The following is a 25704-nucleotide window of genomic DNA, read 5'->3' on the forward strand; positions in this document are numbered from 1 at the left end:
TTGCAAAACTATGATTAGAATGGGATGTAGAAGATTTGTGGGGGAGGGAGAGAGGAAGAGTGGTTGTGTGTGGAAGAAGTGTTTTGACAAAACACTTGGAGTGCATGGATTATGTTCCAGGTGTGAAAAAAGAACAACTGGTTTTATTTGAAGAGAATTGTAGGTTGTAAGCAACATGTTTTAGAGGCTCATACCATTATGTTGTAGTATGGTACCTGGGAAAATTGCTTGCTTTATAGCTTTACCTGTTTTTCATTTTTGTAAAAAGAGTTTCTAGTAGAACAAAAACCTGGATATTCATTAAAGTAGGGTTTACCTTTGGGTCTAAGACTCTTCTCCATATTATGTTTCTTTGCAGAACTTGGATGTCTGAGTCATGGTAGTCACCGTGTGATGGCACTGTGCCACTTTCAAAATTCCAGATTTGCCCAGTGTGTTAAAAACGTTGGAGGCCTTTGAAATATGCATGCGAATACTTCTAAAAGCAACCTTTAGTCATTCATTTAGTTCAGAGAGTAGTAGCTGCACTATTGAAAATAAGGCTATGGGACACATTTTTCTCATGTATCAGGCAATCAGTTTTTTAGACATCAATAGCAGGATATTGCAAAACATAGAACTGTGGTTTTTTTTTTGAGAAGTTATCAGTGGGATGCCGTATATTGATTCCAGTTGGATTAAGTATTATCACGTTTACAAAAAATCCTGACGTTCTGAGAAAAGGTTACGTGCATTTTGTTGTTTAGACAGAAAAGATAGCTATTTATTTATAGAAATTTTTCATAGATACATGGTTACCTATCTAGATCTATGAAACCATTTCAAAATGTTGCAAGAAATTGACTCCAATCATCTTTGTATGCAAAGGGATAATTTTCAAAGACAAAAATGAGAATTGGATAATTTAGTGCCATTTCTGCTTTTGGAAATCATCCACTTCTGTTTACATATTCATAACAAAGCAACTGTCCTTTGACACTTGCTCTGTTAAAAACAGACTCCCAAGGTGAAAAGGTCTAGCTAAGTTCTATACCTAACAGAGCAAACTATTCCCATTTTAGCATCATGAAGTTGCAGGTAAGGAAGCATCTTCTCCTGTTTATATCCAAAGTACCGTAGTAACTTGAGAAGTTAGACTGGCATCATAGTAATTTGCCTTTATTTCTGTGATGTATCTAAATTGTGGGATTGTTTATTGTCCTTTGTCTAAGGCAGATTAGAAAACATAGTTTAGAAGTTACAGCAATTCATTCTATATATTTAACAGTTACAGTTAAAAATGTGTATTTGTTTAAAAACAGTAGTATAATACTTATATAAAGATTAGTGCTTTTAAACAATGCAAGGACTTGTATTGAATGTTAGATATGCGAGTGTATCTTTATCTTCCCATTAAACATGCTGTACAGTGTGCAATACCTTTCCTTCCATTTAGGTATCCCTCTGTTCCCAGTGTCCTCACATATGAAGAATCTCTCATCCACCAATATAAACAGCAAAAGGCAAACTCAGCCAAGCTGTACTTTGACTTCAAGGTTGGCTGCCAAGCAGCAGAAAATTAAAGAAAACTGGAAGACAGATGGGCTGTGCATGGATGAAGAAGAGGATTTCCAGGCTGCATCCCTGTTGCAGAAACACAGCGAGTGTGAGAAGCCGCCAGGGAAACGTCAGTGTAAAACAAAACATTTGGCACTGCAGGAGAGGAGAACAAGGTCATCCTTGACTGGAGATGACATAACAGATACTGAAAGCATTGAGGAGAAGGTATCTTTTTATCGTGACTCAGTTGCCATTACTATCAGATTGATAAAATCACCCATATTAAATTCTTAAACAGCTCCTTTTTGTGTTAACTCAGAGTTCATTCAGCGTTCTCCCAGGGCAGATTACATGATTTCATGGAAATCTTGTATATTGATATCAAACTTTTAAGTGGTAGCACTGTAATTGAGAAGATAACACTACCATGCACTTTTTTTTTAAAAAAGGAAAGATTTACAATGAATTATTGAGGGTAGATGGGATGAGGTATAGAATTCAGTGAAGATTTTGACAGGTTACAGTTAATGAGAATTTGAAATCAACTAGAGGCTCCTTCAGATTGAGATTCTTCACCATTCAAATCAGCTTAGGTGCAAACTGTATGATTGCCTGCAGCAGCAGCAGCAGACTCCCTCATTATTGCCTTTTTTTCAGCCCTCACAGCTGCAGATTGCAAGTACGCCTCAGGAGATTGCTCCAAGTCGTCCCATGCCCCCAGAAGCTCGAAGACTTATTGTCAATAAGAATGCTGGAGAAACCCTTCTGCAAAGGGCAGCACGACTGGGATATGAGGCAAGCATTGTTTCTGAAGATCACTATTTTGAATTAGAATATAGAAGATGTTTGGTGTCACATATGGTTTTTATTGCTCACATGTTTAAGAATCTGTATTCCCTCTCAACAGGATGAGACCCTCTGCTTTGGTTTTTCATTCAAGCATGCAATTAGTGCATTTTGCGAGTGGGTTTAGGAGAAAAACCATATAAACCCATGTAATTTAAGCACCTTCAGCTTGAATTAGGTGTCTGTCATTGCCAATAAGAATTAAGAGTATGATGTGCTTTGCAGGATTGGAATCGTGTATAAAGTAAGATAAAGGGTGGGGTAGAGTTAAGAGATCTATATATCTTTGCTGTATTTACAAAGAATTAGTGATTTACCTTATTTTCACAGTGTGAGAGTATAAGCATGCTGCATTTTAAGGTTTCTTTAAACATTGCATTATTGGCACACTGTATATAAATACATTTTGGGAGTCATTTCATACTTTTGACAAATATAGAGCCCATAGAACCTTAGTCTTAGGAGATACACATTGCATATGGATTCCACTCATAATGTGAAAGTACAATATATGAAGCATATTTGTCTCTCTGCAAATTTACTACATTTTAAGGCATTGATGATGTTTTGTGAAAAAGATATGTTAAATATCATGTTGGACAAAGTCCTGGTATAGCTTCTTTATTTAATGTTTTAATTGAAGAGTTTATTTCTGATGCAACCAAAAAGAGACGAAGAACAGAAAAGAGGTTATAGAAATCTTAATCAGAAGTAAGAAGCCAAAAATGTTCCTTAATAGGTGATATTTTTTTTAAAAAAATGACCTTCTCTTGCTGAAAGAGTGAGGAGAGGTTTGTTATGAAAGCCTACATTGAGATGCTAGGTAATGTAGCAAACCTAGATCCAAATATTTTGTGACACACAAAATATCTAGTCTCCTGCATGGTAAGGTCATCTGACATCATATAAATGCAAAGGTCCTATGAAAAATGTGTCTCTGGCTTTAGATTTATTTGGCTTGGGCAACAACTTAGTCATTTTCCTTAGCTATAATTGAATGTTACTATATACTTCATTTTATCAGAAAGAGAAAAGGAGAAATCTGAAAAGGGGGGGAGAGAAACACAAACCCCTGTTGCATTTAAACACATATTAGCACAGTCTGCAATCTTGGTAATGGTTTAACTATATCCTAATAAGGCAATGTGTTCTGAATATCTTAATTATATAAATTTGTCTATGTTAAATCAAGCAGGACTGCTAAGCAGTTCAAGAAGACTCAGTGATCTTCCTAATTGTGTGGTTACCAAACTGATAAAAGGGCAATTTCAGGAACTGTGGAAAAGGACTTGGAGTTGAAAGATGGTTAAGAATGCCATCCTTCATCTTTTTTGTCCTATTAGCATTGAGGTTAGCCATGGAAAACCAGTTCTGATTACATCAAAGTATAGAGCAGCCAGCAAGTATATAGTATTGCAAATGTTTTTAGGTCCAGACAAGAGTATCAGTCCGGGATCCTATCGCTTAGGAGGTAATCCAAACAATAAAAATGAGGTGGGTAGAAAAATGGAAATTTCCATATTGGGAGTGTGATGCCAGTTTTGGTAAGATCTATGAACATAGATTCCTCACTTATATCCTCAGCTGGTAATTCATCTAATTGAGCTTAGCTGCCAACAGCAAAAAAAGGAGGGAATTCTTTTCTCCCTACTCTATATAAGTTTGGGATAAGGGTGAAAGAGTGAGAAATGGGAAAGGAGTGGAGTACGCTGGGTAGTGAGGAAAGAAAAAAATAAAGTTAGCAGTGTAGACCTAGGTAGTATGAGAGTCCCTTTCACAAAGGATTCGCTCATGGACTCTCAAAAGTGACAGTGCTTTTGCTTGCAAGAATGGGTGAGATATCATGAGAAGGCAAAAAGGCCTTAGTCTTTATTTGTTTATTTTTGTATGCACTGTTTCTATCAATGTGTTGCTAATGAAGGGGGAACTGCAAAATCCAATTTCTCAAGCCTGCTTTGGTACTTGTTTCTGAACCCTTGTTGTTTTGCCTGAGAGACAAAATGTGGACTAGGAAGGAATGTAGATTCCCTTCTCTATAAAGGGCGTAGGGGGACAGACAAAAAAGTCAAAATGGCAGCTGCATCCATGCAGTTGAAGTCTTGCTCCCTTTTAATGTGTGTTACATGCCATCCATCATCTTAACTTTTTTGACCTCCCCCACAGATGCCCTTATCCGTTTCCAGGTATTTTTGCCTATATAGCCAAACCAAACAAGGTGGCAAATATCAACAAGCAAATGCAAAGTGTATTTCTTTTTAATTTATATTCCCCCTGCACTCAGAGATGTAGATATTTGATTGAAGACTTAGCATATGATTGCTGCAGAGGGAAGCGGATACGACTGAACAGGACCAATTATTACAGGTCTTCCTGGTCTAATAGAACAGTGAGATGCCAGCTATTAGAGAAGCTAATTCTGAACTTCTGTTTCCTTTTAACACCACAATGCAACCATAAGAGTTTAGCATCTCCTTATTCATGCATGTGATGCCATTTTAAATGAATAATTGTTTAAACTTCTGTTGATTACTGCAATACAAAACTGCTGCAAGTGAAAATCTTGCCTGATTTCCTAAGATCTCTGGGTGGCTTAATTAATTCAAAATATATTCTGTGAGGTTTCAGTAAAATAAAGGACAGTGCTGAAGGTCTTTAGTGAATAAACAGTGACAAATATCAAATTAAAATTCCCTTTGAAGCAGCTGTAGTTGAATGCACAGTTTGAAGGAAGAGGGAGAGGCATTTGAAGGTGGTGGCTAGGTGATAATAAAAATTTGGATCCGCTGTATCTGTCTCGGTTGGCACTTCTTTTCCTCCATGTATATCAACAACCAAGAAAGCTTGTGGCAATAAAGCTCAATATTTTTTTTAAAAAACCAAAAAGATATTGAGGTAACTTGACTGTTGCTTAATGTCAATGTTTATCTTTCCGTGACTGGAGCGTTGTTCTGTAGAAAAGATACCACTGAATACACTGTGGAAAACATGCCTGCCTCTTTCTGTGTAAATTGAACTGCTGTCAGACCTGAAGTTCAACCGCATGTCATATCAGTGTGCAGATGCAGCCTTCTGAGTGGCCTTTCACAACATTACATGGGAAATGCTTAACAATAAAATAAATCAACCAGAAACAATACGACCAATTTTTTGGATTTGCTGACAAACTCATTTTCTTCATCTCTTTGAGTATAATTTCACAAGGAATAAGTTAAGGGACTTAGAAAAAATTATATGTTCTAATAATAAGTTGAGCTTTTTAATTAAAGAAATATTCCTGTAAATGTGTTTTTTCAGCATTCCCTGCTGTACAGTGCAGGAACGTGATATTAAAGACAGTGAATTGTAAGTAGATAGGTAAAGGTAATGGATAGGCCTGTAGAAACAAAATTGGAGGCATCTTTTGTGGTCCCCCCCCCAAGAATTGGATTTACCTTCTGGACTATGTTGTAATGTTTGATCTGCAGAGTTTGTGGTCCATCAGGAAACTGGCTGCAAAGGCTTTGTATTTCCCTGTAGATGTCTTTACTTTTCTGGATACTGTTCTAGGAACCTCCCTTTGGGAACTTGTCTTTCCTACCACTGCCTCATTTGAAAGGAGAATTTCCAGAGTGAAAAATTCCCCCTTCCCCACCTATTTTCTTTAAGTGAAAAACCTCTAATTTTAAAGGTGTCTCCATGGTAACAAACAGGTTTTTTTTCTCCTCCCCACCCTCCCCATCTTTTTCCAGGAAGTGATTCTGTATTGTGTAGAAGACAAGGTCTGTGATGTAAATCACTGTGACAAGTCTGGCTGTTGTATTGTAAAATGTGTTTATTCTTTTAGTGATTTTCTTTGCTGGCTTGAACTGATGTACACAGAATACTGTGTAGAGCCATATTTAGGATTATGGACATGGAAGCAGTCTAGTTAAAACGTCAGTGGAGACTATCAAGTGGAACTGCATCTCTGTCTGTTGTTCTTTTATTTTACATTCTTAACGTATTTTAAATACATTTTTGTTTGTATTACATACGTTTTGGCAATGAAGAAAGAATGCATATTTTTAAAAATATAAACCTGACTCATTAAATGCTAAATATTACATTTATTGTGCTCTGTTAAGCTCATTCTAGAATGACCTCTCTAGGCTGTTATCAGAATCAGTGTTTATTAACATCAAAACATATATTAGGAAATAATTATTTATGTTTCTTAGTGACTTTGACACAGGCATGTACTCTGTCTGATAAGTACTTTATAGCTTTTGGTTTATGAAAATTCTGATGAAAATATAAATAGGTCAGTAAAGTATAAAAATTGCAATTTTTTTTCCCAGGGCTCCTATTTTCATATTCAAAATAGTCATGGGCTGTCAATTACATTTTTGAAATTCAGCACAGAAGGCTGAAACCTCTATGAATTAAATAAATCATAATTAAATAGTTAATGGTATATTTAATTAATTAATCATAAAACTCTGTTTTGCTATGTTTTGTGCTGAATGACGTTGGATAAAATCCACTGGGAATTTGACCAGTTCAGTGGTGAGAAGCTGTATGCAGAATGGGTGCAGTCTTTCAGGAACTATTGTGCAGATTAAATGAATGAGTTTAAACAAGAGGGAAAAACCTGACAAATTTCTGTTTTACACATATTTATTTATTAATATAGGCAAATATTATATTCCTTGATTAATGGCAAATAGTTCAAAGTCTTATCATAATGTATGCTTTATGAATAAGATACCAGATTTTAGGACTGTCATCTAAATTATCTCAGGAAAAATTGTAAAACGTTTTCCTGAAACTTTGAAAAATGTGTAGTAGCCTTCTGCATCTTAAGTTCTACCATTTGTTTTGTCCTGCATGCCTCTATAGTCTGATCAGTTATTGGCAATGATTGATTGTAGGTTAAGCAATAGGAGCGAACTAGTTTGTGGAAGGTTACTGGAGCAGATATAGAGATGTTCCAATTCTATTTTAGATTAGTACAAAATTATTATTCTCATATATGAAACCACAATAATTTCTGCAGAAATTAGAGGAGATGTTGAAGTTAGCAGTGATCTTAACAAATCTGATGGCATCTCACCAGAGTCTTTCAGTAGAGATTTTTAAACCATTATAACCAAATTGAGAAGGATGTACTACAGGTATTCTGATTTTGGGGCTAGGTGACAGAATGCTCATGGGCTGAAATTTCCATACTTGCCAAGAATTGTAACCAAATGAAATCTTGCAACCAAATTTGCACCTTTCTTTCAAAATAGTATAAAGATTTTCCATGCATTCATCTTAATTGACAAGTGATCCTTATCTCCATGAAGTCTCTCATCAATAATAAAATATTAAGGGAAATCTCAGTAGATAGAGTAGTTTACATGTTATTTCTCAGTGGATTTCCATTTGGTTCTAATAGGACCATAGGAATAGTGATGCATAATAGCAGTAGCACTTAGACTTATACTTCATAGTGTTTTACAGCCCTCCCTAAGCGGTTTCAGAGTTAGCATATTGTCCCCAACAATCTAGGTCCTCATTTTACTGACCTCGGAAGGATGGAAGCCTGAGTCAAACCTTGAGCCGGTGGGGATCAAACCTCTAGTAGTCAGCAGAATTAGCCTGCAGTATTGCATTCTAACTACTGTGCCACCACAGCTTTAGTCCTGGGAATAGAGTAGAAGCGAGGGGAAAAAAATACCCCCAAATGATGATTGCCTGCCTTATTACTTTTGATATGTGGCACAAAACTGAAATACAGCAAATTTTGCATGTCATTAATTAACATATGATGCATTGAAAGAGGTTCGCATAAATAGAAGTAAAACTAAATATACTCTTTAAAAGTCTGAAGAGATTTTTTCCCCACAGAAAGTTCCACTATATAAAAAAAAACTGTATTTATATGCATTCACGTTGTTTCTTCTGTTAAAGTGAAAAACAATGGTTTCTTGTAAATAAATTCACCCCACTATCCTACATTTATTTGTATGATAACTCTTTTGAAATGGTTAAATATTTTGTTAGATATCTCAGTCTTCCTTCTGGGCTAATCACTGGCTTTCTTTTTCAACCATTTTTACTTTATCTGAGATGAGAACTGTATAGTAGCTTCCTTCTTTCTTTTGTAATTCGCTAATAGCCCAATCAGAGAGGTATTCCCAGAATGTTAAAAGTAAATGGTATGTATATTTCTGCAACAACAATTTGCTCTGTTTTCTTCTTTTTCAGGAAGTGGTTCTATATTGTTTGGAAAACAAAGTCTGTGATGCAAATCATCGTGACAATGCTGGTTATTGTGCCCTACATGAGGCCTGTGCCAGAGGTTGGCTGAGCATTGTGCGACATCTCCTAGAATATGGAGCAGACGTTAACTGCAGTGCTCAGGATGGAACTAGGTTAGCCATTCTAGTTAATCTAAATCTTCTGTGCTTCAGTATTGCATTAATATATAGTTGCACCTAAGTTGTAATCTTGTTTAAAGAAATGGGATATTTCTCCCGAAAGGTTTATACTGTACACAGTAGTTGCTTTTGTCCTAGTATACTATTGAAAAGTTGATGTGACAACACAGTGTCACTTTTGGTACATTTTGGCTGCAAGTCTATATCATCAAAAGCAAAGAATCCTCCAATTTTTTGTTGTCGTCATTGTTTCTTCAAGTCAGTGTTGACTCGTAGAGACTGCCTGGACAAACTCCTCTTGTTTTCATGGCTAGATTCAGAAGTGTTTTGCCATTGCATGCTCTCTATGGGGGTGGGGGTGGAGAGAGAGAGAGAGAGAGAGAGAGAGAGGGGGGGGGGGAGAGGGAGGGAGAGAGAGATTAGACATGCAAGTTTTTACTAGTCATAAGGAAACAGGCAGTAAACATGCCTTCTCCCAGAAGATTTTTTTTAAATTTTTACATCATTCCTCTTCCATTACTATTCGCTTAACTTATTTTGTTATGCAAAGTTGGTCTTTTCTAAAGCAGTTTAGTTGTATTTATTTTTAAAAGTTCTGTAATAATGATGGGTGCATTCTTTGAGTTATTCTGTTTGAATGTTTTATCACTTATCACCTTATCTGGTAACTCAGCTCTACATTAGCATGTCTGAAAGCCAATAACCTTGTAAGTATTGGCATTTGAATAGAACTTGCAAAGATTTCAGGAAAAAAAACCCCAACCCTTTTTAAAAACCTCTGGGCAGAGATTGTGACCTCATTGATTCTGTAGAGACATTTTGAATATTTGTTCCTTCCATTAGTTAACTAAAGAAAAAGAGATAATAATGAGAAAAGGTACATACCTCCACATTGTGAGATTTTTTAAGCAGTTAGACCTTTAATAAGATCACTTTACTCAATAAGCCATAGAAATTTTTGTAACATGTGTTCTAAACATAAAATCATGGCTCAAAAAGTAAATTGTCTTCATTCACTGAACCTTTTCTTCATTCCTTGAAGTCATAATGTGCAAAATTCTTATCATGAATTTATTTTACTAAGGATGTTACTGTTAAATCTATGGGGATTATTTGTATGGTCAGACACTGATGTTCATCCTGTAATAAGTGGCAGATTCTGCTATGGTTTACTTTCATCTGCCCTTTGTAATGTACAGAGATGAATCAGTGAATTAAAAACAGACTACACTTTCTGCATAATTCTGACTATTTTTCACTGTTTGCTGTGCTATCTCTCTCTTCCCCCCCAATCTAGACTAGTCAAATCCATACTATTATTTATACACCACACATTCACACATTTTCATATTCACAGCTACTCTTGAAGTGGCACATAGGACATCTCTGTTAATGCGAGCTACACTGGCTGCTAGTTTGTTTCTGGGTCCATTTTAAGATACTGGCTATTATCTTTAAATCCCTTATGGCATGAGTCTGCGGAACCATCTCACCCCAGTGGAAATTCACCTCTCTTGTTCCAACAGAAAGCATCTACTTTACATTCTGTTGGCCAATGAATTTCAGCTGATGGGATCCAGGAAAAGAGCCTTTTCTGCTGTGGCCCCAAAACTCCTGGCCTCTGGAAGAGTGTAAAAATATGGCTCTACTGTTTGGCCTGGGGCCTTGACCGGTGCCTACTATCCCGGGGGTGGGTGATGGGGTAACGTAGATTCTCACCCCAGGTTTCCCATCATCTTGGTTTTTAAATTTTAATTTCTCTGTTCAATTTTTCCAATTTTACTGTTTTGAAGCACTTGATTTTTTTATTTATACTCTAAGCTGCCTAGAATCACTTTATCAGGGAGATGGTCAGCACAGAAAAATGAAATGAAATGAAACAAAAAAATGTTAATAAAGGGACGTGAGGTAACAGCTTGGACACAGTATAGGTTGATACACAGAATTCATAGGTATTACCAGAGTAGAAGATACAGATTAAGATCCTGGAAATAGGCTGCAGTACCAAATTAGCTGAAATAGTTATCATGATCAATGGAAGGCAATATGTCTCAACTCTTGTTTCGGCAAAGTTAATATTAAATGCACTTAACAGAACAAAAATAATTTTGGCAATAACTTTAATAACTCCTGATTTAACTATTGTTTCTTTTTTTTTTTTTTTATTGAAAAGTTTTATAAAATACAATTTTCCTTTAAAAAAACCCCCCTTCCCCCTCCCTCCTCCCCTCCCTACCTCCCCCCTATCTCCCCCTCCCCCTCCTCCCTCCCCTCCCTCCCCCCCTCCACTTCCCCTCCTCCCCCCTCCCCCCCCCCCGACTTCCCAGAGCAAAATACAAGGTATATATCTAAAAGGCAATCATAAACAATCATATACTAACAATTATAAACTCTAAAATCCATCACTCTCTAGCTTGTATATAGTAAACCAATCCTTAATAATACTAAATATATATAAAAAACTAAAATAAAAGAAAACTAGCATCATTCCCATCTATGTTCTTCCACAATTCACTATTACCTTAACATATTCTCATTTGCACATTAATAAATAGTTCTTACACAAATTAACCCACATTAACCCACAAAACTTTCTTCCTCTTCCTCTGTAGTAAGTTGTCCATTAATTCCAAATTAAAAAAAAAAAAATTCTATTACCATACATAGCATCCCAAAACTTTTTTTTTTTTTTTTAAAAACACAACTACCACTTAACTATAAATATTTTGTGGAAGTTCCATAGATTTCTACTGGTCTTATTTTTTTTTCCTTTTTTGAGCGTTTTAAGGCAGCACGCGTCACCCTCTGTTCTCTAAGATCATCCAAAAGAGTTGCAGCTTGAACTCCTCCTGTACCCTTCTCGTCTATCTGTGCATCTTCATCCTCTTGATGTTCTCCTTCTCCAGATCCCTCTGCAGCTTCCAGAAGTGTTGATGGGGTTACTTTCAAGACATTATTATAAAAATCATGCGCTTGCTTCACATTACTCAAACAGTACCTTTTGCCATCATACATGAAGCTCAACCCAGCTGGGATCTCCCATCTGAACCTTATATCTCTTTGCTTGAGCTCTTGCACAAGAAATATAAAATCCTTCCTTCTCTTTAAAATCTTTGGAGGAATTTCTTTTAGAACCAAAACTTGTTGACCAGCAATCACAACTTTGGTATCGTAGGCAGCTTGTATAACTTCATCTCTAATTTCCCTTTTTACAAAATAAACCACCACATCTCTAGGCAACTTTCTCTGTTTAGCAATCCACGAATTCACACGAAACACTTTGTCCATACCTTGTTTTAATTCAGATGCTGGATGGTTCAATACTCCCTCAAAAGCCTCAGAAACCAGCTGCTTTAAATCTTCCTTAATATTCTCTTTTAGGCCTCTAATTCTCACAGCAAACTGCATCTGGTAAAATTGAGCCAAGCTCTGTTCACTGTCAATTTTGTCTTTTAAATCTTCAATTTCCAATACTTTTGCTTCTAATAAAGCATTCTTTTGAATCAAATCTTGCACTTGATCATCCAGCACCTCCACACATTTAGCAACTTTTTGCACTGAGGACAAAATGTCTACCTTCATTTCTCTAAGTTTCTGTTCCATCCTTTCTTCCATTCTCTGCTCCAATTTCTCCAATTTCTCCTCCATCTGTAGAAATTTAACACCCATTGACTCCAAAATTAACTGGGTATGTTTTTCAAGATCCTTCGATGTCAATACATCAGGAGAATGCAACGCCTGCAGCAATGATTGTTGTTGCACCGGAGAATTTCCAGCACTCCGAAAAGTTCTAGGGGGAGGTTTAGCCGCCATCTTTTACTTACATTTGTGACGCACTTTCACTTTAAGTTTTAAGCAAAGTCCATCAAGCTTGAGAGTAAAATAAAATCTTCTTCATCTCTTCATCTTTCCCTCTTGTACTGCTCTGCCTGCTCTTTCCCTTTCATAGTCTCTCCTTCAAGCAGGGATGGTCGCAGACGCCTGGCTCTGCTCCATGAAGTCCGGAGCAGAGACGCTAGCCAGCTGGGAGCAGCCCAGGCTACGGGGGAGTTCAATCCTTCAGCCGCCCAAGCTCCAAGCTCAGGCGGCCCCGGAGAACTCAACCCCCACCTGGGGGCTCACCCCCTCCTCTTCTCCCGAGGAGGGGGCTTCAGATTCGCCCGAACAGCTGATCGGCGCTGTTTCGGGCGAAAAAACACCAGCTGAGCCGCGGGCAGCCCGGGAAGGCTCCCTCCGTCGCCGCGGAGCCACCGGAAGTCCTGATTTAACTATTGTTTCTAAAACGTTTTAACTTCCCCTCTTTTTTTGTTATCTTGAGTCTTTCATAAACTTATGATAATTTTTCATGGGTACTTTTGAAGGAAATTGGCTTTAATGGGGGGGAGAAACTATATATGGCATACATACAATGATGATGCTAAGCATGTTTTAAACATGTTTTAACTGGATATATTCATAGGAAAGTCCACACATACAAATGTTTGTATCTCATATGATTATTTTTCATGAAAGGTATGTTAGTAGGTTGAATTGGAAAACATGTTCCTATTGTGTACATCCATATTGACATCCTCCCCAGCGCCAGCTAACCAAAGAGGAACCAAAGAGATACTTGTGGGGAACACATGGACATAGTCAGAATAGCACTTCAGGCTTGTGATCTCCAGCAAGTATAATGTCACTGAAGTAATATATGTATAGTCATAAAAACTGGTAGCAAGTCCTACCCATATTCTCCATGAATTTATCTAGTCTTCTTCAAAAGCCATCCAAGTAACAAGTTATCATTTAATTCTGAGCAGTAAATTCTACATTTCAAGTATCAGTTTAATGAAGTAGTGCTTTACTATTTCCTCGTTTTCCTCTTCATTGAATGGCACTGGGTTCTAGTATTACAAGAAACAAAAGAAAAACTTCTCCATGTAAATTTTACTGCATATAATTTTATATACACTTCTATGAAGTCCTTTTTAATAGCTTTTTTTCTAAGCTAATAAGCCCAAACTTTCCAAACAGGGAAGTTGCTTTGTGCTCCCCTTTTCTACATTTTCTCTACCTTTACAATTTCCACATAAAAATAAGTATTGTACGAATTTATATTTCCAGTTAGCATATGTTTCATTTCACAGAGTAAACTTTCATAAGATGAAAACATTCAGCTCTTCCTGAACAAGGAGTAATAGCAGAGGCCAAAGTAGAATGAATGATTTTTTTTTTGTGATTAGTTACTGCAGGGAATTTTTCCTTCCCTTGCTGTATCTTTGGTCAAACGCACAGAATTATATTTCTGGTAGAGAATTTGTCAACCTCTTACTCATTTCTTAATTGAGGAAGGGAATCCAGAGCTAGTGCATCTTCAACAAATGCCTATCAATCATCTATCTGAAAATCTTCAGGAAAAGGGAAGCTTTCCTACATTGTAGACTGCTGTTACTATTAAAAACCTCAATCACATTGTTCAGGCTTGCAATTTGTAACCCAGATATGATACTTCAATAAAAATATAATTAACTGTGTGCACTACACAACCCTGACCTTAACGATATGATTCTGATTTTGTAAGTTGAGAAAGGCAATTCTAGATGGTAAGTCAAGGAAGGAATAATTGAGTATTTCGGATAATTTATGGATAATTTGTCATCTATAATCAAACTGAATTAGGGATATAAAAGTTGATTGCAGCGGATGGGCTTTGCAACTCCAGCATCAGGCCTACGTTCTATTTTGTGACATTTCTTCAGTATTATCTCCACTTAGCATACTTTATTAATTAAATTGGTAGTGGAAATACTTTTCTCTGTTTTCTTGTGCTCGCATTATAAGATCTTAGTTACCGTGTGTTTCTGGTAATCTTAGAGAATGGGGAGATGGCTAAAACACTTGAGTCATTTAAACTCTTACCTGTTAAGCAGCTCATTCATTGAAAAATAGAACTTCAAGGCAAGGGCATAAACACTGGATACCTGGTTGAAATGACATTTGCACAGTTTACGAAGAAACAGTAAGTTGGAAAGCATCTGAGTATGCACTGGGGGTCTTTCCTTGACCTCTGAGTTACTATAGTGTTTGCAAAAGAGATTGGGCAATGAGTACTATATAGAATAACTGGAGGCCTGCAGCAGCTGAGAGAGAATGCAGTTTTGTAGGCTTTAGGGTGAGTGAAGCTGCTGCCTTGCCTAGAAGAGACAGGCACTTTCAAGAGTGATGTGATTTCCGCAGGCAGGGAGCCAAGAAGAGATTCACATAAAACTGACTCTCAGGTGCCATAATCTTAAGGATATCTCCCACAAAGTTTTCCCCTGGAAGGAGGAAAATGAATACAACAGGTCTTTCAGCATTTTTTCTGTTTAGGTAGAGCCGGTGTAGTAGACTTTGTAGTACTGATGTATTCAGAACTAAATCAGAGAAATCTATTATTGTTTAAAGATGGGGATTTGGGCATATACACCTGGAATTGTACAGATTTGTTCTATGAGTCTTTTATTGGAAGAGGTATAGCTGGAACTGCTAAATGTCTTGTTTTCCCCCTATTCCTTTTGACGTTGGTAACAATATTAAATGTGTTTATTTATTAGATTTACTTAGATTTCTAAGACCACCCAATTCTAAGGGACCAGGCAGCTTATAGAATTAAAACTAAAAGGTATAAAACAGCAGGTAGAAGAGAAGAAAAGGTTTGTTATTGTAGTAGAACAAAACACATACAAGCAATCAATAAAACGTCACGTGTAGAGAATTTATGTCCCACTCACAGGTTTTTTTTGGGGGGGGGGAAGGTCATATTTAAAGCATTCTTAAAGGCTGGGCCATTTAAATCTCTGGGGAGTACTGTTCCAGAGGGCAAGGGCTGCAACTGAGATGGCACACCTCCAGGGTCCCATTAGATGACATTGTTTAATGGATGGGATCCAGAGTTTGCTGATTTGTGTCCCATCTGAGGGGCAGGCAGAAACAATGGAGAAAGATGGTCCCTTAAATAAATAGCTCTTGCATGTACCATGTAAGGATTTGTAAACAACAGACTCTTTTATCTTCTACCCAGAAGCCCACTGGTAACCAGGGTGGGATTAATAGTTCCAGGTTTTCAGGAGTTATAGGGTGAAAAGTCTTCCCATATATCTGAACAAGACTGTGCCTCAGTGACCCAGTCAAGGGTCCAGTTTAAGAAAATATGAGTGAATTTATCTAGGATATTCCTCACACTGTCATATGTATTGCTGTGGCTCATCCTTCCCCAGCAGGAAAGAGGTCATTTTAAAATGGACTGTTGGTTGGCAATCGGTAGATAAGAATGGTAAGAATTGAAAAATATTTACATTTTGCTACTCTTATTGTACAATGTAATCCTGAAATGGGCTCTTAGTTATGTTGGATCAGATTCACTGTATGTCTTCCTTCAATGACACTCTAGGTATCTCTTCTGCCATTTAATTTTTCTGAGCCTCCTGAGATTAAAGGGCAGGGAGAGGCCTTGTAGGGGCTACCCAATTCAAGGGTCCCATAAAATGCTTATTCCAAGTAGAAAAAAGGGTCTCAGTCAAACTGTCCAATAGATTCTCAGTAAAAACAAACAAACCCCTCAAGCTCCCTATGAGAGGCATCAGAGACAGAGTGATTAATGGTTTCAACGTTGGGGAGTATGGGAGATGAGTGGGAGGGCAGCACCAGCACGCCAAAAAGCAATCAGACTTAAGCTGACCATGACAAAGGAATAATTGGGATGTCTTCCACCGTCAAGACAAAAAATAGATATATTTGACCACCTGCATGAATTAGGTCCTGGATGATCTGAATCAAGTCTATTGTTGCCATGTTGGCTATGAACTTCTGTGCCACCTTTGTGCCACAAGAGGGCAGGTTGAAGTCTCCTAGAATTGGAGCATGGGATACTCCATTGCCAGGTCCATGACTGAATTGAGCAGCTCTGGCAGGGATTTTCTGTGCAGCTGGGAAGTCAGCAAAGCAGCAAAAACTCATCTGCTTCTTAGACAACAACTTCAGCTCCAGGGATTTTATATCCAGTTATGTGCAGAGAGCTTAAAGCTTCCTGGCTAACAACTGCCACCACTATCTCTGCTATGGAGTTGTGGCTGGTGCCAAATGTGAACCACAATTGAGCATATTTCGGAGAAAGGAACATCACTTTTTTGGCACACTCAGGTCTTGGTAATGTGTGCCAGATTAACTGACTCATTCATAATCAAATCATGGGTGAAAGCACCTTCGTATATCCTGCATTTAGTGGCAACAGCCATTGACCAGCATCACTGAGGTTCTGGTGACCTAATATTAGAGATGAATACTGAGAACTGGAAGGCCAATCAACCTCAGATAGCCAACGCTTTCTTATGAGTAGCCCATCTTCTTTTATCATTCACTACCCTGATGTCACATGCTTGTGATGTCTCTCCCCTGCAACTCAGCTACTTCCCAAATCCTGTCCTCCCTCTCCCAGTCCTTGGGGCCACCTTATCTCAAGGGTACCTCCCTATCTTATATTCCACTCGACAATTCACTCGACAACAGCAAAGATTACCATCCTTGGCTCTCTTTCTGCCTTAGCCCTGTTTTGTTAGTTACCAATTTAAATAGCAACATTTTCTTCAGTGTGTACATCTCTTTCACTTTGCGGATTAACTATGCACGTATGGTATGTGGGAGTGTGTGTTTGTATACAGTACTGCAGAATGTGGGTGTAAAGAAGATGCAAGAATTCCTCTGTTACAGGGAGATAAATGTTTCTGAAACTATTACAGTTAGCGGCCTAATTTCTTGCATTATTAGTTTTGTCTACAGTATAGAACTAGTGTTTCTCAATCTTGGCAATTTGAAGATACGTGGACTTCAACTCCCAGAATTCCCCAGCCATTCTGGGATTTGAAGTCCACATGTGTTCAAGTTGCCAAGGTTGAAAAACATTGCTACAGAAAATATGTAGTTGGTTAATACAGTGGGCACCATGCTTCATAAGTATAATCTATCCCCTATATCAGGGGTAGGCAACCATGGCTCTTTTATGACTCATGGACTTCAACTCCCAGAATTCCTGAGCCAGCATAGAGTTGAAGTCCATGAGTCATAAAAGAGCCAAGGTTGCCTACCCCTGCCCTATATTTTTCTTCTCTGTCAATAAATGATATTTTTACTCTTCCAGGCAATATTCAAAAATAGGAAGTAGAAAGGGTCACTAGTGGGCCTTTGTTAAAAGTTGTACAGTCGACGATAGCATATAGCTGTTGAATGTCCAATTTTATGAATATATTAAACAGTTTAAACATGAAATATACATGTGTGTGAAAGCCTTAGGATTTTGTGTTTAGTTAGCTTGTTAACTTAATTCAAAAAATCTGCAAAAGGACTCAGATTCAAAAGATTTCTTTTCCTGAGGCCATCTGTGCTTTTATCAAATTTTAAGGCTGCTATCCTTTTAATGAATTCTGAGCAGTCAAAACCCAATGCAAAACATACAGTCCCACATGTAGCCTGGCTCCATGCCATATAGGTCTGTAAAGTGAGGACCAACACCTTAAAAATACACTCTGAAGCTAATTCGAAGTCAGTGTAGCTGAGCAACGTCTTCCAGTCAGGAATAGGCACAACTGGCCCACAATGTGTGTTTGTAAAACGATATAGCTGATACCTGCTTCTTGAGCAAGAGCAGTGAGTCCAGGAGGAACCTCCTCTTCCAATTGGCCAACAGCTCTTCCTGGGGGAATATAATTCCACGAAGAGTTTATGATGGAAAATAAATATATATGGGTGGCACTGAAATCCACAGCCGTCCGGTTTTGTCAGGGTTGAGCTGAAGCCAGTTTTTCCCCATCCAGACACCCGGCTTCCAGGCAGTGGGAAAGCATTTTAATAGCATCTCTCGGATACAACTGAGTATCATGTTGAAATCATATCCCTTGCGAATCCCAGTGAGTCAGTCACACAGGGTGGACAGACTGCATTGGCCCTTCTAGGTTAGAATAAGTGTTATATTTGCCCCATGGCAGATGAACCCCAGTATGTATTTGTATGAGATCAGTTCTATAATTAGTTAGTAGGGAATAACAAAACAGTATTAGAAAGAGGGAAGATGGGTCTCACAGAGCAGATCTTATAAAAACTACCTGCTATTTTCAAGTGCATGGACGCGGTGGCTCAGTGGGTTAGGACGCTGAGCTTCTCGATCAGAAGGTCGACACTTTGGCGGGTCGAATCCTGAGTGCCGCGTAACAGAGTGAGCGCCTGTTACTCGTCCCAGCTTCCGCCAACCTAGCAGTTTGAAAGCACGTAAAAATGCAAGTAGAAAAATAGGGACCACTACGGTGGGAAGGTAACAGCGTTCCGTGCGCCTTTGGCGTCTAGTCATGCCGGCCACATGACCACGGAGACGTCCTTGGATAAGCGCTGGCTCTTCGGCTTTGAAATGGAGATGAGCACCAGCCCCCTGGAGTTGGAAACGACTAGCATGCATGTGCGGGGGAACCTTTACCTTTACCTTTTATTTTCAAGTGCAATACAGGTAGTCCTTGATCAATGACCATAACGACCACTTGTTCAGCAACCATTTGAAATTGTGATGGTACTCTCAGGTCTGAACCATGAGACCCACACATGGAGAATTCAAGTTAACCTGCCTATAAGAAAGGAATCTCTCTGGTCTGGCAGCCTACCCCTGGGAACAATTAGACAAGGCTTCAAGGAACTTAGGGGTAGGGTTGCTTCCCAACAGGTGCTGAACAAGTGGTACTTATGACCAGTCCTTGAAGTTCTGGTGATTGCATATGATTGTGATCTTGGCAACTGGCTCACAGTATCCCATGGTCACATAATCACCGTTTGCCACCTTCCCTGATGGCTTCCCACCAACAGTTTGGGAAGCAGGCAGGGAAGGTTGCAAGTTACTCCCACCTGTGTTTCTTCCAAAGGTTCTCCCCCCCCCCAAAAGATGTTGTACTGCATACTGCAGGCTTGTGCTGCAGCACTCCTTCTTTAGCCTGCTTGCACTTGTGCAGCATCACAACATCTCCTATTCAACTTACTTGCATGTGTGCGGCACTGCAGCAACCCTTCCACAGTCATAAGGTCTTCGCTGAATGACATGCTATTTTTACTTAATGGCAACGGGGATTGCCAGACTTGTCATCTTTGAGTGATGTGGTCATGTGACATCATGCTTTACAATCTTACTGTTTAACAATGGAAATTCTGCCCCAATTACTGTCTTTAAGTGAGGAGCCAGTAGGCATCAGTGCTGAATCAAGATTTAGTTGGTACTCCAAGTGGCTTTCATACATAAAAATGAAACAGATGCCACTTTATTTTTGGTTTCAATTAATGCAAGATCTTAGTTAAGCCCTGTGTGCACATTCTATTTTGTAGTGATTTCTTAACAATATTAGAGTTTAAAATTATTATGCCTTTTGACTTTAATATCAGAATTCTGATTCGGATAAAACAAAATTATTCTAACAAAGGCATATTTGCTTCTGGCTTCATTGTCCTCTATAATTCCATTGAGTGAAGATCTGGTGTTTTTTTATCCATAGTCCTAAATATACCCACATGTGTGTGATAGCTGTAGTCATTCAGACATATTTTAAGAAATTACTCAGCATAACCTGATAGCATATTTTTACATTTTTACAATAATTGTTCATTTCAACTGTATAGTTTTTACTCTTTTATTGATTCTTAAGCCAGACATTGCTAATAGTTATTGTACATTTTGAATGAAACTTAAGTTTGTATAAAATTGGAAAACATTAAGACAGCTAAGACTGGCAGACTTAGCTCAGGTCTAAGGCTGGCAGCTGAGACCAGACCATCCACTCAAAACACCCCCCCACCCAATCAGAACACACCCACCATTCAAAACACACTCCCACCCAATCAGAACACACTTTATCCCCCACCCAATCAGAGCACACCTCCACCCACAGAACACACCCCCTCTGGCAGTTTAAAAAAGAGGAACAAACAGCCACATGCTTCTCCCAGAAGAAGTAAGCAGAAGCCACCAGCCTGATGATGACGGATGGGATTCCGTCGAAACGTCACTCCTACACCTTTAGTTCTATGCGGGGAAAAACCCGAATAACCAAAGATCCACATACGAACACCCGCGAAAACCTCAGAAAACATTATATATATATATATATATATATATATGTTTGTGTGTGTGTGTGTGTGTGTGTGTGTATTATGTATATTAGTTTCAGTTCCTGAAATAAATTAACAATATATTTTAAAATTTGAGAAAAGCACTTTATGCAGTAGTCCTCTTCCTCATCGTGTACTAATAATGCTCATACTTCTTGCTTTGAATGGAGACAGAACATAACTTATTACATTGTGTGGATTTAAAACAAATTTTTCTCTCTTCCCTTCCTAAGGCCTATCCATGATGCAGTGGAAAATGATCACCTAGAAATTGTCCGATTGCTCCTTTCTTATGGCGCTGACCCTACGCTTGCTACATACTCAGGTAGAACAATTGTGAAAATGACGCACAGTGAACTGATGGAGACTTTTCTAACAGGTGTGTAGATTTTTGTTTGTCCATTTGCAATTTGATATTCTACAAAACATAAATTACTCTTCAGATAACAGTAAAAGTAAGGATTGTGGGGTTCAGATATTTTGTTGCCTAACTTACAAAAGAAATACAGGTTTTTTTCCCATAGTATTAGTATTGTGATTTAAAGTGTTAGTATCTTAGTCTTCCGGGTAGCTCATAGATCTCTTCATCTGTGGTCATCAACAGTGGCCAATATTATGATGTCATCCAAATTTTGGGATGCGGGAAGAGACGTATGAATAACCAGTATGAAATATACAGTCAGGGACATTTCTTCAATTAGTATTCTGCTTTCTTCTTTTTCATACCTTTCCATTTATATCTTTTGCAACTGGAAATACTAAAGCTATTTTCTCCAGAACAAAATAGTCTTACTCGAGTATTAATACAATTACCAATTAAAATGAATAAAGCAACAAATACTAAAAATAGCAAAAATAGCATTAACGGTGTACATACTTGGGCTAGGGCAGTTCTGATGGCAGTTTGGATGCCATCACTGGAAAACTTTTATCTCTAACTAGAAAATCCATGATATCTTGGGTCATCCTTTCAGAGATATTTCCTTACCTGATTGCTCAATGCCTTCAAGAAAGGCAGAGCTTCTGATGTATTGCCTTCACTGAAAAAGTTGGGATACATTCAGAGATGTATCTGTCTTGAAAACAGCCCAAGTTGAACTGTGTAGCATGGTCAAACAACAGCACAGGAAATGTTTTATGACATATTATGGCAGAAACTGTTTTACGATAATTTTTATGTCATAAAAATGTTTACACGTGAGTCCTGGGTTTTGGACACATTCTCATCTGAGGTACCGTGGTTCAGATTGGTGTGCTACAGTGCACCTTAGTTCTTTCTTTCTTTTCTTTCTTTCTTTCTTTCTTTCTTTCTTTCTTTCTTTCTTTCTTTCTTTCTTTCTTTCTTTCTTTCTTTCTCTCTCTCTCTCTCTCTCTCTCTCTCTCTCTCTCTCTCTCTCTCTCTCTCTCTCTTTCTTTCTTTCTTTCTTCCATCTCACTGTCAAACAACTCTTAAGTGTTTACCCTACAGCTCATGTATATCCTGGTAGACTCCCATTCATCCAAGCACTAACCAAATCCCACTCTACTTAGCTTTTGGGAGTGATCAACTAAGTTCATCTTTGCATTGTCACTTGTGCTTTCAAAGTTCTAGGCATCAAAGAAAGGTCTAGTGATTAAGGTGTGAAGACCTTGGCCTGATCGTGTGAAACAAATGTATCTGTAGCAAGTGTAGCCTAAATTTTATAGTCATATCTCCAGAATCGATTTGAAGCACACACAAAACTGAAATACTGAAAATAGGATTTGGAGATTGCTGAAAAGTAAATGAAAGTAGAATAATTATATTTGAAAAGAAATAAGATACTTGATATTACTTCACTTAGAGTTCTGCAGTATTCTGATTGTTACTTTATGTTAATAATTGTATGATTTCAGATAAGCATAAAACCTCTCTGGGTTATATTTTGTTATGCTATGATTGCAAAACTTCCCAACTTTTTTCCTCCAATGTTGTATTGTTGTATCTCTCTTAGAGTATTTAACTGATCTCCAAGGTCGTGATGTTGATGACCCTGGCTTGTTCTGGGACTTCTATGGCAGCTCTGTGTGTGGTAAGAAGACATGGTGTTTTGGGGTGGGGTTTTTTTTTGGTATTATTTCAAAATGTGTGCATGTCTATATATGGGGAGGGGGCAGAATTCACAGAAGGGAGAGCAAGTTAAAAAAAGGGAGAAAAAGCCTCTGTATGGCAAATGGTCTTCAATTATTTTTATGTTTGTTTAAATAGAGCCAAAAGGTGAATCAGGATTTGACATTCTGTCTAATCCACCTGGCCCAAGTGATGAAGATGAAGATGGATTTAATGATATCTTTGAGTTTGAATTCTCAGATGTGCCTCTTTTGCCATGTTATAACATCCAAGTGTCTCTTTCTCAAGGGTAAGCACTATTGTTGTTTATACTGAAGGGGAAGATGTGTGTGTTAATGTATATATATCTGAGTTACTATTGACATATTCAGGGCCATCTTTTTGTCTCACTGAATGCAGTGAATCTTTCACTATTCAGTCTGCTAGAAATAGGTTTCATATCCTATGTATTTTGAACATAAAAACTCCCTATAGGTTGGTTTCTTTAAAACAGGAATTAGAATAGAATAGAATAACACAGTTGGAAGGGACCTTGGAGGTCTTCTAGTCCAACCCCCTGCTTAGGCAGGAAACCCTATACCATTTCAGACAAATGGTTGTCCAATCACTTAAAAACTTAAAAACTTCCAGTGTTGGGGCATTCACAATTTCTGGAGGCAGGTTGTTCCACAGATTAATTGTTCTGTCAGGAAATTTCTTCTTAGTTCTAGGTTGCTTCTCTCCTTGATTAGTTTCTTGTCCTGCCTTCAGGGGCTTTGGGGAATAGCTTGACTCCCTCTTCTTTGTGGCAACCCCTGAGATATTGGAACACTGCTATCATGTCACCCCTAGTCCTTCTCTTCATTAGACTAGACATACCCAATTCCAGCAACTGTTCTTTATATGTTTTAGCCTCCAGTCCCCCGATCATCTTCGTTCCTATTCAATGTAAATATATTTCTGTGTGTGAATGTATGCTGATATTGCAGATATATTCACAAGGAAAAACTTGTGGCTTGGTGGAGCTTATGAAAACAGACCACAGTTGGTGGAGAACAGGACACGGGGTGGAGGGGTGGAGGGGAAAGAGAAAAAATACTGTCCCATTGTGTGAACAGATGTTTGCTTGTTTAAAACTGAATTTCATCCATAAGTTTACTGGAGCGGGGAGCAGGAAAAGAACGGAAGAGTACAGAGACTAACCTATTTTTTAAAAAATCTCTTTGCCTTAAATAGAAATGTATATAAAATTATTACTAGCAATTGATTGAAACCTCTCATCATCTTGTCAATATTTTACTTTTGTCTCTAGACCACGGAACTGGTTTTTGCTCTCTGATGTAGCAAAGAGGCTGAAAATGTCACCCAGGATATTTCGCTGCAGTTTCCCAAATTTGGAAGTTGTCAGTGTTACAGAAGCAGAATTTTTCAAACAAGTATCTTTGAGTCAGCTGTTTGCTTCTCAAAAGGATCTGGAAGCTTTCAGCCCAGAAGGCAAGGAACTGTTGGACTTGGTAGAATTTACTAATGAGTTACAATCTTTGCTTGGAGCCTCACTTGAATGGTTGCATCCAGATGAAGAAACTGATATTCATTGGTGAATCTCCCAGCTTCTTAATGTACAGTTCTGTGTAAGATATTTCTTTATGTATATGTGTTGCTGCAGTTGTTTCTGTAAAGAAAAGGATACTGTTAAATAAAAGAGCTTTTCTCTAATACACATACACCCACACAAACACACAAATATATCAGATGGGTGGACTTTTGGAAGATTTTTTTTTAAAGAGACCACTCTTGTTTTTACAAATTATAAAATTGGTAAAAAAGTGTGTGCACATTCCTTTTAAGTGCAGACAAATTTTGGTATAGATTTGTTTTTACATGGAACTTTTTTTAAAAAATAAAATAGCTTTGTTTCAAGCAAAGCACTGGTTACGTAAAGATGCCTATTATAGGTGATGTGATCAATATTGTAAGCTTGGGAAGGTTTATTGAGGGAGGCACTTCATTATATTTTTGTTTTTGTTTACAAAAATTCCTGCTTTGGCCAGGTAAACACTATTGAATACAATTCAGTAGACTGTAATATAAATTAAAACCATACACATGCACATCTACTAATTGTGTGAACTTTTATATCCTAATTTAAAGATGTGAAATTTACTTTTCACATGGCAAACTGGATTGTTTATATATATATGTATATGTATATATATATATACACACACACACACTTTATATGTGTGTGTTTAAACATTTGATGCTCTTTATTTAAAAGAAATCTTTGAACTATTTTTCTGTAAAATACTGAAAACTAACCTATGTTGAAGTTGCTTAAAACTGTACAGAAGCTAAATCTTTTTCTGAATTGTGTGTTTATGTTTGAGATTTGTGTTTTAACTTTGTAAGTAAATTCTTCTGCCTTTGTATTTATATTTTACAAAAAAAGATGCTAAAGGCAATAAAACTGTTGAAAAAGCAATCAATGCTGAAATAACAAAGTTTTCGGTATGACCTTTGACTGAACTGAAAACCCAAATGGTATCTTTTTTCCCATGAGTAGAAATGTGTACAGTCCTTACCCAGAAAGAAAAGAAAATTCAGTCTTCAGTCGTATATAATCTGTCTTCATTCAAAACTACAAACACACACATACACACACATAACCCACCCAAAAGGTCAAGATTTGGCTGCAGATGTCTGCAGATGGGATCGTGG

The 25704-nt window shown here is 37.8% G+C and overlaps 1 protein-coding gene across 7 annotated transcripts in view; it reads left to right on the forward strand.

The window, feature by feature from the left end:
- The window catches only part of BCOR (BCL6 corepressor), a 75486-nt gene extending 49999 nt beyond the window's left edge, over positions 1-25487 (forward strand). For all 7 annotated transcript variants that reach the window (XM_083362054.1, XM_083362058.1, XM_083362060.1 and 4 more), the window contains 7 exons: positions 1436-1764; positions 2197-2334; positions 8596-8762; positions 21152-21297; positions 22892-22969; positions 23146-23296; positions 24299-25487. In XM_083362054.1, the coding sequence (XP_083218180.1) occupies positions 1436-1764; positions 2197-2334; positions 8596-8762; positions 21152-21297; positions 22892-22969; positions 23146-23296; positions 24299-24587 (1298 nt within the window). In that variant the 3' untranslated portion in view covers positions 24588-25487. The remainder of the gene's footprint in view (positions 1-1435; positions 1765-2196; positions 2335-8595; positions 8763-21151; positions 21298-22891; positions 22970-23145; positions 23297-24298) is intronic.
- The last annotated feature ends 217 nt before the right edge of the window (positions 25488-25704 follow it).

The sequence above is a fragment of the Vipera ursinii genome, assembly GCF_947247035.1.
Source record: "Vipera ursinii genome assembly, chromosome: 4".
NCBI lineage: Eukaryota > Metazoa > Chordata > Lepidosauria > Squamata > Viperidae > Vipera > Vipera ursinii.